A 12,739-nucleotide genomic window follows, 5' to 3' on the forward strand; every position below is an offset into this window, starting at 1 on the left:
TATGTTGAAGTTAACAGCTTTGCATGTTTTAGTAATATAGCCACTTATTGAATCATTATCATTTAATTGAGTTTAACAGTGCAGCTATGCTTTGTATGACAGTGTCCACAGGTCGGTGTCCTCAATAAGGGATAATGTATTGATTTGTCTTAGTTTAAGACATTTGTAACGGGTCCAACAATGGTATACCACTCTGCTTTTATAACGTCCACATACATATGATAATTTCTGTTGTTTTATGCACATAAATTTCACACTGATTTAATTCCTCCTTCACAGAATTTAACCGCACATGTATTTCCAACCTAAGTGACTGCTTTTTGTTTTACACGGTGTTGAGTTCTCTCAAGAAATAGAAAGTGTATCTTTTGTCACTGTTTTAGATATGGTGTAAATTTACTGTGACAAGCAAGTTATTGCAGCTGTTAAAATGGTTAGCTTGTCTGAAACTGTGCCAACTTCGCATTTATGCTTCATGCCAATTTTGCCAGCTGCTTAGAGTGATTTATATGCAGTATATCTTGAATGTGTGCATATAAATTTATATGCATAAACCACCACTTATCTCAGAATATGCACCTAATTGTTATGTTGTGTTGTATATTACCATAGATGAAACTTCTCACCTTTTAGTCTGAGAGGACAGTCTTTGGACAGGGTCATGTTGAATGAAATCATGAGAATCATGGCTTCTCAGTTGTCCAAAAAAACCCTGCTCCTGGCTTTGCTCGTGCAACGCTCCTGGAAAGAGTGAACGTACGACTGAAGAAAGCCATCTCCGCAAGGTCTTTCCGCATGCCTTAACGTAATAATCTTGTAAAGTAGTGCTATGATAATCTTAATTTAATTGGCCTGAGTATTGATATGTAAAGCTTGGGACTATTAATTAGCCTGACATGGCTGGACTTGATTTTGGTTTTGATTTTAATTATCATTATTTCCACCGAATCAAACATACTTTTTTTTTTCCAAATACAACTTTAATAATTCTACTAACATCACTATTTGCCAATGAATACAACTTTAGTTGAGCTCTACTATATTATACTGTCATAACCACAATGTAATTAGATATTGTGTGCAATTTCATTACGACAGGGTTTGAAATTTAACCCGGCAAATGCAGGAAAAAATGGAGGGGAACAATTTCAAATCACTAGGCAATTTGAGAGGTTATGTTTCACAAGTCATGTTCACTCAAATTGCTGGCGAAGTTTATGTAATCTGCACAGATTTAGCTCATGAGTCTATATGAATTGTCTTTTGAATTTGGTTTTCTCGCATCTTTGTCACCTTTTTCACCCCTGATGCATTTGCATCCCTGATTATATTTTATATTATATTATTAATGTTACAGACCTTGTTGTTTACAGCCACAAATCAGTTTAGATTAACAGCTATTTTCTGCCCTTCTTATTTTAGTTTTGAGATTGTCAAACAGTGTAGAGAACAACACCATAATAATGCAAATCTTCCAGAATTTCTTAATGTACCACTGCTGCAATACGCAGAACATTGTTTATCCTCAGAGACAATGGAAATGTTTAGGTTTGTGTTCAACCTCAGCAATGTTCCAGATAGAAATAGCTAGTACTCTGTTTCTTTGAACCAATTAATTTCTCTGTACAAATTGTTGGCTGCATTTCATGATTGAAACTGGTTGCTCATAATGAGGCATGACTTTTTTTGGCATTGTGAAAGTGCGAGACAGAGGCCAATTGCATGTCTCACACCAAATGCGTGAGAGTTGAGAACCCTGTCTAAAGTATTGTACTGTGGTTTCCTTAAATAATTAGCTGCTGTAGTAGTGTTCAGATGTCTCAGTACACATAAAATCATTATTAACTGCTGAACATAAGGTAAGGTATTGCATTTTTATCTCCACATATATTTAAATTGTTTTAAAGGCTCATAGCCTACTCATTTGTTGAGTGAGTGACATCTGTTGAAATTAATTGAAGTTCACAGACACACTTTTATAAAGTAAATTTTGCAGAATGCAGATTATAATAGGAAGGCTTGTTATATTGGTGGCCGCATTTGTTAATGTGACTTAACAGGGCTCCAGACGAACTTTTTGCCTTGGTTGCACTGGTGCGCCTACCTTTTTTTATTTGGGTGCACCCAAAAATTTCCCCTGGCTCGCGTCGCCTTTAGCGCCACAATTTCAAGGTCACCTTTTTATCACACTCCATATACGTTCATATATATTATTTAAATGACAACATAATATATGCAGTTACACAGGAATTAAAATCAAGGGAAACAATACTTTGAACATTACAATTTTAAAACTACGGCTTTAACAAAGTGTTAAATTAATTTAAAAGATATAATAAACAATGAAATACAACTCAAAATAAATAAAAATACAGAATTTTTTATTTCCTCTGCCTGCTATATTATGTGGTAACGTTAATGATAGGCTATTGTAGGCTACGGTAGCCTATAGTTTTTTTATATTTCTTAATAAAATTGTGCCAGCTGGAACAAATGCTATAATGAAATTATGAATTATTACGGATAGATCACCGCAGGATTAAAAGTGGTCGGAAGTTTTTTCAAAGAGCCAGAAAGTTACTTTGCAGCAGGCACAACAAATTAACAATGATACTACGTTAGCGTTTCGGGTAGGACAATAGATATATCAGCAAATATCGTTCTCAAAAGAGATTATTTTTGGAATGTAATATAACAATGCACAATCACAGTAGTGACGCCGACTGGGTTAAGCATTTACTGTATCTGAGGGTAATTTTGCAGCGCCAAATGATTAGACACAATGATTTTGTTTTTGGTTTGCTTGACGATGTGAGTACAGGACTCTTTCACAGTGTCTATTTCATATTCAAACATATGGAGCTATTCCTAGATGTTTTGATTCTCGCGCCATCTGAGCTGACACTGACAGGCAGTTGTCATGACAATGACGTAGTTTAGGGCGGCACAAGTTCACGTTCATTCTCTCTCTCTCTCTCTCTCACACACACGCACACGCACCTTCCGTGAAATTGACTCTCAAACTGCTTCAGCGTCGCATTTAGTTTGCTGATGCTGATTGCCGTAATCGATTCTCTGGTGCTGCTCAGGTCGCAATTTCAATCACACACACAGCAAGGAGCAGGAATATCTGGACCACAGCCAATCAGAGGCAAAGACCTGCCCCATCTCTGTCTCTGATTGGTTCAGACCACGACATGATCCAACCATGAGAGTGTGAGTTCAGTCAAAGGAGAACAAACGCTTTGTTCATGGAGAGGCAGCTGAGCGGATACAAGAGGTTAGGTGCACCGGTGCGACCTAGGAAAGATATTTGTCACACCTTTACGTCGCACTCGTAACAATGCGCAATGTTCTCGTATCGGTCCGATAAGCAAAATAGAGGGATCCCACACTATTTTGTTACATTTTAGTCCTCCACACAAATAAAATACAATGTTTCATTGAATTATTTATTTAGAATTTATTTATTTGTTAGTCAAAAAAAAAAGGGTTGTGGATTTATTTTATTTATTTTTACTCAATATTCTTAATCTGAGAACAATGTAAATGTTTGTAAAAGGTTTTTTTTTTTTTTAAGACTTTTATAAAAGAAAGTTGTCATTGGAATGTAAAAAAAATCGTTGTTGATTTTTAGTAGAGTATATTTGTGGTCTAAAATATTTAAAGGTAAAGAGAAAGATTTCCAGTTTTCTGGAGTGTTAAAGAAGGTTTGTTTTTGGCCATATTGGTATGGTACATCCCTAGTTTATATTTTGCACATCAGAATGCATGATTTGCCAGACTGACATGTAGGAGGCCAGTGCAGCTGCCATTCATATTGTATTATATTGCACTGACTGGACTCTCTGTCTTTGACCTGCAGTGGCCTTGCAGTTGCCTGAGGGTCTGCAGATGTTTGCCTGTGTGATCGCTGACATCATTGAGAGGTGGGTACCACGCACACTCACACAGTCTTCCTCACGCAGTGCACCTCAGGACTGTGGACCAGCCTGGGTAGACGTCCTTGGTTAAACGAGGGTAGACGTCCTTGGTTAAACGAGTGTAGACCTCTGTGCTCATTAAAAAACTTATCATCATTCCCCGCCATAGCCCGTATCTGAGGCTCAGCAGAAAATTAGACACAATTGCAGACACAAGCTAGCTATCATGGTCTCACAAGTTAATGACATGAAGTGGACAAAACCATTATTCTTCTCAATTACATCTTGTTACAGTCTGCGCAGACCATGCAGCATACAAAAGTACAAATTGTGGTCCAGTGTAGGTTAGGAACGAGTCTGACCACACCTCCCACTTCGATCAGGTATAATGTTAATGTTAATGAGCGCTAGCAGCTCTACTTAATGGCAAACAATGTGCTGTGACAACAAATAGCCCTGCTAAAAAAAAAACCCCAGCTAAACCAGTCTAAGCGGTTGGCTGGTCTTAGCTGGTCTTCCAGCCTGGTCATAGCTGGCTTAGCAGGCTGGTTTTAGAGGTTTTTTTTGGCCGCTTCTTTAATAAGGTAAAGATACTAAACCTTTTTATAAACTAGGGGTGCAACAGTACACAAAACTGACGGTTCGGTACGTACCTCGGTTATGAAGTCCCAGTTTAGAGAAAACTAAATATAAAATTGCTTTTTATTTATTTGTATTAAACAGTGGTTTACTGAACAAATTGTCTGTCCTTAAATTAAATTCATTATAACTAAAAGTTTCTTAAAGATATTGCTGTAAACTATATAGGGAGCCCTTACTTGCATATTACTATATTAAAGGTTAACAACAGAGGCCAAACTATTAGCCTAAATTCAGTTGCTATTTCATTTTTTTTTATAATAATCAACACTCAAAGAACACATTGCATGCAAACATGTAAACTTCACATAAGGCTTCACATAAGGTTTTTGCAATAATTTCTAAATCCAATTATAAAATTATGTTTTTTCTCCAATTCGTTGTTGAAATATAATCATTTATACACACTGGCTTTCATTTTCATGACAGATTCATTTAAACATACATTAAATAATCAAGACATTACTAACAGGTCAAGTAGAATATAATGAATATATAGGCTAATATAGTGCATATATTTAGTGAAAGAGTTCATTTCTCTAGTCAACTAACCAGCTGTGGACACTGAATGACTGCCTGAGGTAAATGTAATGCTATGTGACATTGTTTACAAGCTGTTTTATTGATGTTTTTCCACTGTTGAAACACTGATTGAGCGATTACACATGATACGTTTCAGTAAGTTGTAATGTATCCTCAACATACCTTCAGAGGTTGATTCATGTTTATTCTTTGACTAGGAAGAGATGATCGCGTTCACTCGTGTGCTGCGCTGCCGCTTGAACTGATGCGCCTATACAGTGACCTGTCACGTCATATTAAAGAGCGTCAAAACGGCATTTATTATTTGAATTTCATAATAAAATGGACAGAATAGTTAATGTTCATGTGGGAACTTGGATTGAAGTATGTTCCGCGTGTAAAACAAGCCTAATCTTATCTGTAAAAGATTGCACGCGGTACACACGTGCACCGTACTGGAAATCATGTACCGAATATGTGAATATATGAATTATAAACCTATACATTTTTGAAACAACACAACCCCCCAGTTAATGTTTAAATTAACAGATTTCTAGGCTGCTTGCATTTAAATTACAGGCAAGGATAGTTTTATAATAACAGTGTTATACTCTTTTATTTATTTATTTTTTTTATGACAGTTTTCTACTAGTTATAAATATGAACATTTAAATGATGGCTATCATGAAAACTTGTCTTGTGAACCTGTCAGATCAATTGATTCCTTGAAAATATTTGACTCAAAGAATCATGAATTGAACATTGCTACTTCTCTTAAGCAAAGATTAATGCTAAGGTTTTAAGTGAATACTGATGTATGTTCAGTTCGCTTCTCACGCAAAGCTACATGGATCATTGCGTACGAGTCATAACTCTATGGTACTTTTATGGTGCTTTTGCATCTTTATTGAAGCCTTAAAAAGCATATTCATTGTCATTGCAAAAGCGAAGGCAGACTTTTCTTTGCGAAAGAAAGAATGCTATACAGGTTTGGAACAATATGAGGCTGATTAAACAATGACAGAAATTGCATTCTTGGCTCAGCTATTTCTTTAAGAGCCTAACCTCCTTTTATTTATTTCATTTCTCTCCTACTATCTCCTGGGATTAATTTTTCACCTTTTTCTTTAAAGTATGTTCCCACTTTCCTCAAAATAAGCAGAGTCCTATTCCGGATGTCTGCTCAATAATAATGAGGGACATTCTCAGCTGTGCAGAGATGGGTGAGCGTTTCCATTGAGAGATATGTTTAGCCTCGGGAACCACACTCAAAGTGCCACATCCCCAGAGGATTCATCTGTATTACAAAAACATTATGGGACTGAAATGGTTCCATCTCACTCAGGGCCACTGGTTCGATTTGGAGTTGAGCATAGAGTCAGTGAGTTGAAGTGAACAGTTATGGATATTTTGATTGGATTGTGTGAAAGTTTACTTATTTGAAATGTATATCTTTTGTGACATTATAAATGTCATTACTATCGCTCTTGTTCAATTAAAAGTGTCATTGGAGAATAAAAGTATTATATATTTTTTTTTAAAGTCTTACTGGCCACCACATTTTTGAATACTACTATACATTTAAATTTATATATAAAATATTTGTATTATTTGCTATAACTAAAATATTTTAATCAACTAAATTTGTAAATTAGACTAATATGAATGAATTATAACATAATGAAATACTGACTACATTTAAAATACATTTTCATTAAACTGACTAAAGTGGGAGGAAAAACCCTGTAGAAATAAACACTGGCCATATCTCTTTTTTTCTATATCTTTCCAGCTTTTCTTCTTTGAATGTTATTCTACATATTTTACTTAAATGGTATGCTGACGTACGTTAAACAATACCATGGTATTATCATCTATATAGTGTCCCATAAACGGCAGTAATATCATGGTATGAGGGTTTTGACCTTTTTCTCGCTGTCTCTATGTCCACTTAAGTGTGTGAGAAGTGCTTTGAGAGAGCCATAGTGCTCTCAGCTAAAGAGCTACCTCTTTCTCATCGTAGCAGGGCTTGGCATCACAAATGTCCAGACACTCGGAAACCTGTTAATACCCGTCAGTGTTTAATGAGGGCAATTAATGTCCGTTAATTAACTTTGCGAAAGCCCCCCGTCTCCTCCTGACATCAGCCACAGCTTTCTATCCCTCTTCTGCATGTTTTTCCCCTCAATCCTGCAGCCACATCTTTGGATCTCTGCCAGCAGGATTTCTTCGATCTGCTGTTTCTCTGAGGGCCTTTAGCTTGGCTTGCATAGGACATTTATTCCTCGTTGGTATTAAGGGCTCCGGCTGTTTAGGCGTGAAACTTGCTTGAAAAAAATGCTCATCATTAGCCTTTGCCGCTGTTCAGCATGCGAGACCTGAGTAGATTCCCACAGATCACAGAAACCCTGTTTACAGCTGGTTTTAAACAGGGATGCACCGATCGTTATTTTTTTTCATGGCCGAATCTGATTTTTTTCTTTTCTTTTTTTTTTTTTTTACAACCAAGTGAGCCAATTCCAATACCACTTGCTGATTTAAAAAAAATAATAATTCAAGCATATGTATTTGTTGTTTATTTGCTATATCACAGGCCAAACTAGAGGCAACCACTGGATTTTAATCACAATCCAAACAAAGATGCAAGTAGCTTGAGCAGTTGGTTTTGATTTATAAAATAGAATTTATAATTTAAGATTTAAAGCAAAAACATCATGGTCTGACTTTAGCTTTGTGAAATGATGCTACATAAAAAAATCCCTGTCAATGCACTGAATAATAGGGATTCAACGATATTACAGTTCTTGAAGATATATGTAATTTGCTGCGTCCCATTGTGAATACACTACTATCCATCCTGAATAGTATTCAGTATCTCTACAAAACAAAAATAAAGTGTTAAATAAAAAACTACAAAAAAACGTGAATGGGTGCTTTCTTTGTGGGGCGCGCCGCTCGGTCATCTCTCCGAGCCTCCCTCTGCGCGCACGTCATCATCGCTCGTTACTTTTCATACACGAGAAGCGCATTCATACCTGGACACAAGTTAGTTGCCGTGGTAATGAACAATACCTTAACATGCTGACTTATGTGGACTAACTTTTATTTGAGGAAATCTGTTTATAATATAAGCTATTACCTATTAGGTTTGAATTATTGGTCCTGCGCTGTCTATTGACTTGATTTGAATGTCTATAATGGCTACGTGCTTAAGTGAATGCTCAAGTTTAATGATCATAATGCAAGGCAAGCATTCGCATGTATGTGATCTTATTTTTAGCGGTTGTTTGTTCGGCTGTTCTTGCAACGTCTGAGTGATGTCTCATCATCAAATGGTTCTGCAAATTTGTAGCATTTCACCTCAGCATTACAAACGTCAACGCACCGGAAGCCGCCATTTAACCAGTGAATGAATGAATGACCAAGGGTGTAATTCAGCACCCGGAAAGCGTACCTTCATAGGGGCAGCTATTGCTAACCAAGCCATCACCTGCTGTTAGCATCCTATTGACTCCCATTCATTTTGGCGTCACTTTGACAGCGAATAACTTAACATCTAAGGCGTTTAAAGACTCCATTTGACCATTGTTTATTTCTAAAGAAACGCAACAATGTATAAAAGGCTCCATTACCTTGTATCTTACACTATCGCCCTGTAGAAGCCGTTTTTGTAAAAAATAGGCTAACGATTGCGTCATAACCACGCGACTCTCGGTGCACAGTAGAGAAATTACCGTATAGACAGGAGGAGAAGCTCGCAGGCAATCTTTTACTGTCTATGAGGCAATCGGGGGGGACGTGGAGGCATAAAGTCAAGGGAGAAGCAAGGGAAGAAGCCCATAGGGAGCCAAAAGCAACGGGACAAAATATTTCAACAACGTGATTCAAATTTCACTTTGCACAACTACTAGAGGACTTACAACTGTCAGACAGGTTGCTCACGTCACATCTATGTCGTCAAGCTGCGCAGTGCGCTCCGCCATCAGGAAGTGAGTGCTTCTAATTCACTTCACTTTTCTGCGTCGAAGCCTATGGGGTCGCTGTGTCCATTTCTTTTACTGTCTATGTGAATGACATGCCGCACGCCTCTTGCTCCTCTGTAACATTGCGCAAGGCCAATAAGAGGGTGACATCTAGCGGAGAAGACTAGTAATTCGATTTACGTTAATCTTAAATTCAATGTTTGCGGAAATAAATATGGGAGAAAAAAGCCCTAAAATCAATGCAGTTTTTGTGCAAGTCTGGAACAGAGATTGGCCGAAATAAAGCAAACAAATAAAAATAAGGTTCCGATGCATCTAGTATTAATCTGTCTCAGATGATTCGATCATTTTGAATTTTATTTTAGACAAAACAATATATTATCTTAATATCTGCCAGAAATATACACTATCGATCAAACTACCAGACTGGTTTACCTGTTATCCAATTGCAAAAGTTTTGGACACCCCACCCTATACATTTTTTGCTTAACTATTCTCTCGATCATATTGGTATAAATGGATGTTAATACCAGGTAAACAATGTCAGATGTTTTATGTGTATGTTGTGACCCCATATTACAGTTTGTTCAGGGTCATGCTGGTCTGCCCCAGGGCCATGGGAAAGGATTAATTGTTACATGACACTAAAGACAGCAATAGGCACAGCTCCCAAAAATGAGATGAAATCAATATCGTATTAGACTGAGACTGAACCAGAATGGATTAGAAACATTGCGTACTGGAATCAGCTAGAATGGTCTTTCTGGGACCGAGAAGAAAGCTAGAGATTCGAAACTCCACTGTCGTGATCTGTGATGATAGACTGTGAGCTCCATGTCGGTGTGAGGAAAAGAGGTTGTGTAAATCTAGTCAAAGTATAAGCTGATTAAACAAGATGAAGTTTTAAGCTATAATGAGAGCAAGCTGCTATGCATTACACCAAAAGCTGCAGTTGATTCACGCGCACACTCACAATCAGCCTCACTTCCACACAAGCACGTTATATTTCCACATCTAATACACTCAAACTTATAGGTATTTTCACACAGTGTATATACATTTCCTCAAACTCGCCTGAAAACACCTACACAGGGTAAAGGTTCATACACCTTCTTAGAGGTGGATTCCCACACACTTCATTGCCATAATGTATAACATATGCGTCTCATACACTTGCACCTACAAACTACTTCTTTTGGATTGGAAAATACAGATGGATTGTGTGCATTGGCTGGGTATTGATAAATCTTTTTGACTAAAAGGCCACCCATTGTCCACAAAAAAATATTCAAATGACGGAAATTACATTTCGGGATTCCAGAAGTTCTATTTCAGGGATCAAATTATTTTTAACCAATGAATTTACATGACTTTTCCAACTGTTTGTGATTTACAGGATGGGATTTTATTATTATTTTTTTAACACACGATTTCTACCCAATAATATATTTTAGAGCTTGGCATAAATACTAAGTTCTGTAATGAAACTATAGATGGCAGAGGCTGATAGGTCCTTAACTCAAATGCTTGCAATCATATCATTCTCTATAGGGCACAGCTGATTGGTTTCCTGCTGTATCAGTAGCCAATGAGCTTGCCTTCTCAACCTTTAAATATTCCCCAGCTCCACCTGTGTAGATTTGCTATGGGTAATTCAGCAGCGTGTCATGTATGTATTGGCAGTAGCAAGTCCCGTACTTCTGTAGCAGGAATAGCAGATCTATTCCGCCATGACCAAATAAATCAACATGGTCATACTCATTACCATGCCAAACATTCAGAGAGTTGTCATGACAGAACTACAATAATATGCCCATTGTTCTAAGTAGTATGATGTGGTTCTTGATGTGTAACAAAAAAGAAGGGTAAATCACAATAAGCAGGAAACATTGAATTTTAGTTGGTTTAGCATATTTTAATGCTTGTTTTGATTCGTTTTAACACTAGAAATATCGGAATTCTATAACTACTACAATGGCCATAGTGGTCATTCTGACCGTTCATACTAGACTACACCGAATGTCATATGTCATATGTCATATTTACATTCTAGGCTTCTATTGAGGTTTTAGAATTAAGCTTTAAATGTCTGTCATCATATTTTATGATGGCATCACCGTAAAAAGTGTCAAAATCCTCAAACAAAATCCTCAATTTGAATAAAATCGAACAACATTGAAATAAATGGAGAGCATGAAACGGACGCAAATTGGTCTACATATTACAATCTTATTTTATAATATATAATTGTGTAAGAGCTACTAGTTCAAGCCCAAAGGTGGGTGCCTCGTTTTGTGTGGAGAGCGAGAAGCAAGACTAAAACCTCTGCACCAGACAATCTCTTTCTTGCTGACATTTTAAAGGATAAGCTACGTTTTAGCTTAGCGATAGCATTTAAAAACAACTAGAAAGTTGCTTGGCACAAAGCTAGCAAACTTTGAAATAATACGTGACGTATGCCATATGGAATGTGTACAGTCAATTTGACCTTTATGGCCATTCTAGGTAGAAATACTCAGAAATCTTTTGTCTTTTGTAATTTTAATAAAATAACAATATTAGAACAAAATATACACACATTTAGGAAAAGTCAGGGTACTATAGCTATATGGGTTTAATTTCAACAAAGTTATTACATTGCAAAATTTAAAAACAGTCAAAATGACCGCCTTGGTAGTTCAAGTGTTAAATAATCTTGTCATTTTTAGGCCATTTTTGAGGTTTGCTGATGCCCCCTTGTGGGCCCCAGCCCCATGATTGAGAACCAATGCGCTGAATAATAGGGATTCAACGATATTACAATTCTTGAAGATATATGTAATTTGCTGCGTCCCATTGTGCATACACTACCATCCATCCTGAATAGTATTCAGTATCTCTACAAACAAAAATAAAGTGTTAAATAAAAAACTACCAACATGGCGGATTTGAGATTTAGCTGGTTTAGATGAAGGGGTTTGAGTGAATAATTATTGTGCAAAAACACGAGTAGAGTGCTTCGCATGAAAGACCTGCAACTGGCAGATTATGGTGAAATGTAATTATAAGATGGCAGTTATGACGTGGAAGAATTATGACTTGGTAGTATGTCCCAAAACTTGCCTACTCTTCTGCTTCACACTTGTGTACTTTTTCTTCACAAAAAGAGTACATGCTTTTAGAACATGGTATAAGGCAAATATAGCAAATGCTTATTTTCATGTTATAGCCGATATAACCCATATAAACATTTAATATTCTGTATTTATTGCTAAATAAAAATAAAAATGCTTATTTGTTTTGCTATTCTCTAGACACTAAACAGGGCTAACAGGGCTAACTAGCGCCACCCTTAATGAAAAACAAAACCAAGCATGATACACTGAGCTAAATATAGTCACGCTACCAGGAGGTTAAATAAAAAATCACTGAATTCTGTGGTACCGAGTTGCTGTTTAACTCGTTTAGAAGTACATCTTCATCTGGTGTTCTGCTTTGAGTTTTGGCTTGTTAAGAGACTGCAACAAACCTTAAGAGCCGAGCATACGTCAGACTGACTTTGATACACCCGACAACCAATTCGGAAAGAGTGAAAGGATCTCATGTCAACCCCATTGAACATATACGCAACACTGGGCCAAGACTCCTGCCGTTTTCGTCATGTTAGAGGCCCTTAAGGAGCGCGGAGAAACC

At 36.9% G+C, this 12,739-nt stretch overlaps 1 protein-coding gene across 2 annotated transcripts in view; it reads left to right on the top strand.

Annotated features, from left to right (window-relative positions):
• dph1 (diphthamide biosynthesis 1) overlaps positions 1 to 12,739 on the top strand; it is a gene marked incomplete at its 5' end in the record, with an annotated part of 131,159 nt that overhangs the window by 26,092 nt on the left and 92,328 nt on the right. For both annotated transcript variants that reach the window (XM_079824241.1, XM_079824242.1), the window contains one exon: positions 3,866 to 3,929. In XM_079824241.1, coding sequence (XP_079680367.1) covers positions 3,866 to 3,929 — 64 coding nt within the window. The remainder of the gene's footprint in view (positions 1 to 3,865; positions 3,930 to 12,739) is intronic.

Source organism: Gobio gobio (assembly GCF_949357685.1).
Source record: "Gobio gobio genome assembly, chromosome: 8".
Taxonomy (NCBI): Eukaryota; Metazoa; Chordata; class Actinopteri; order Cypriniformes; family Gobionidae; genus Gobio; species Gobio gobio.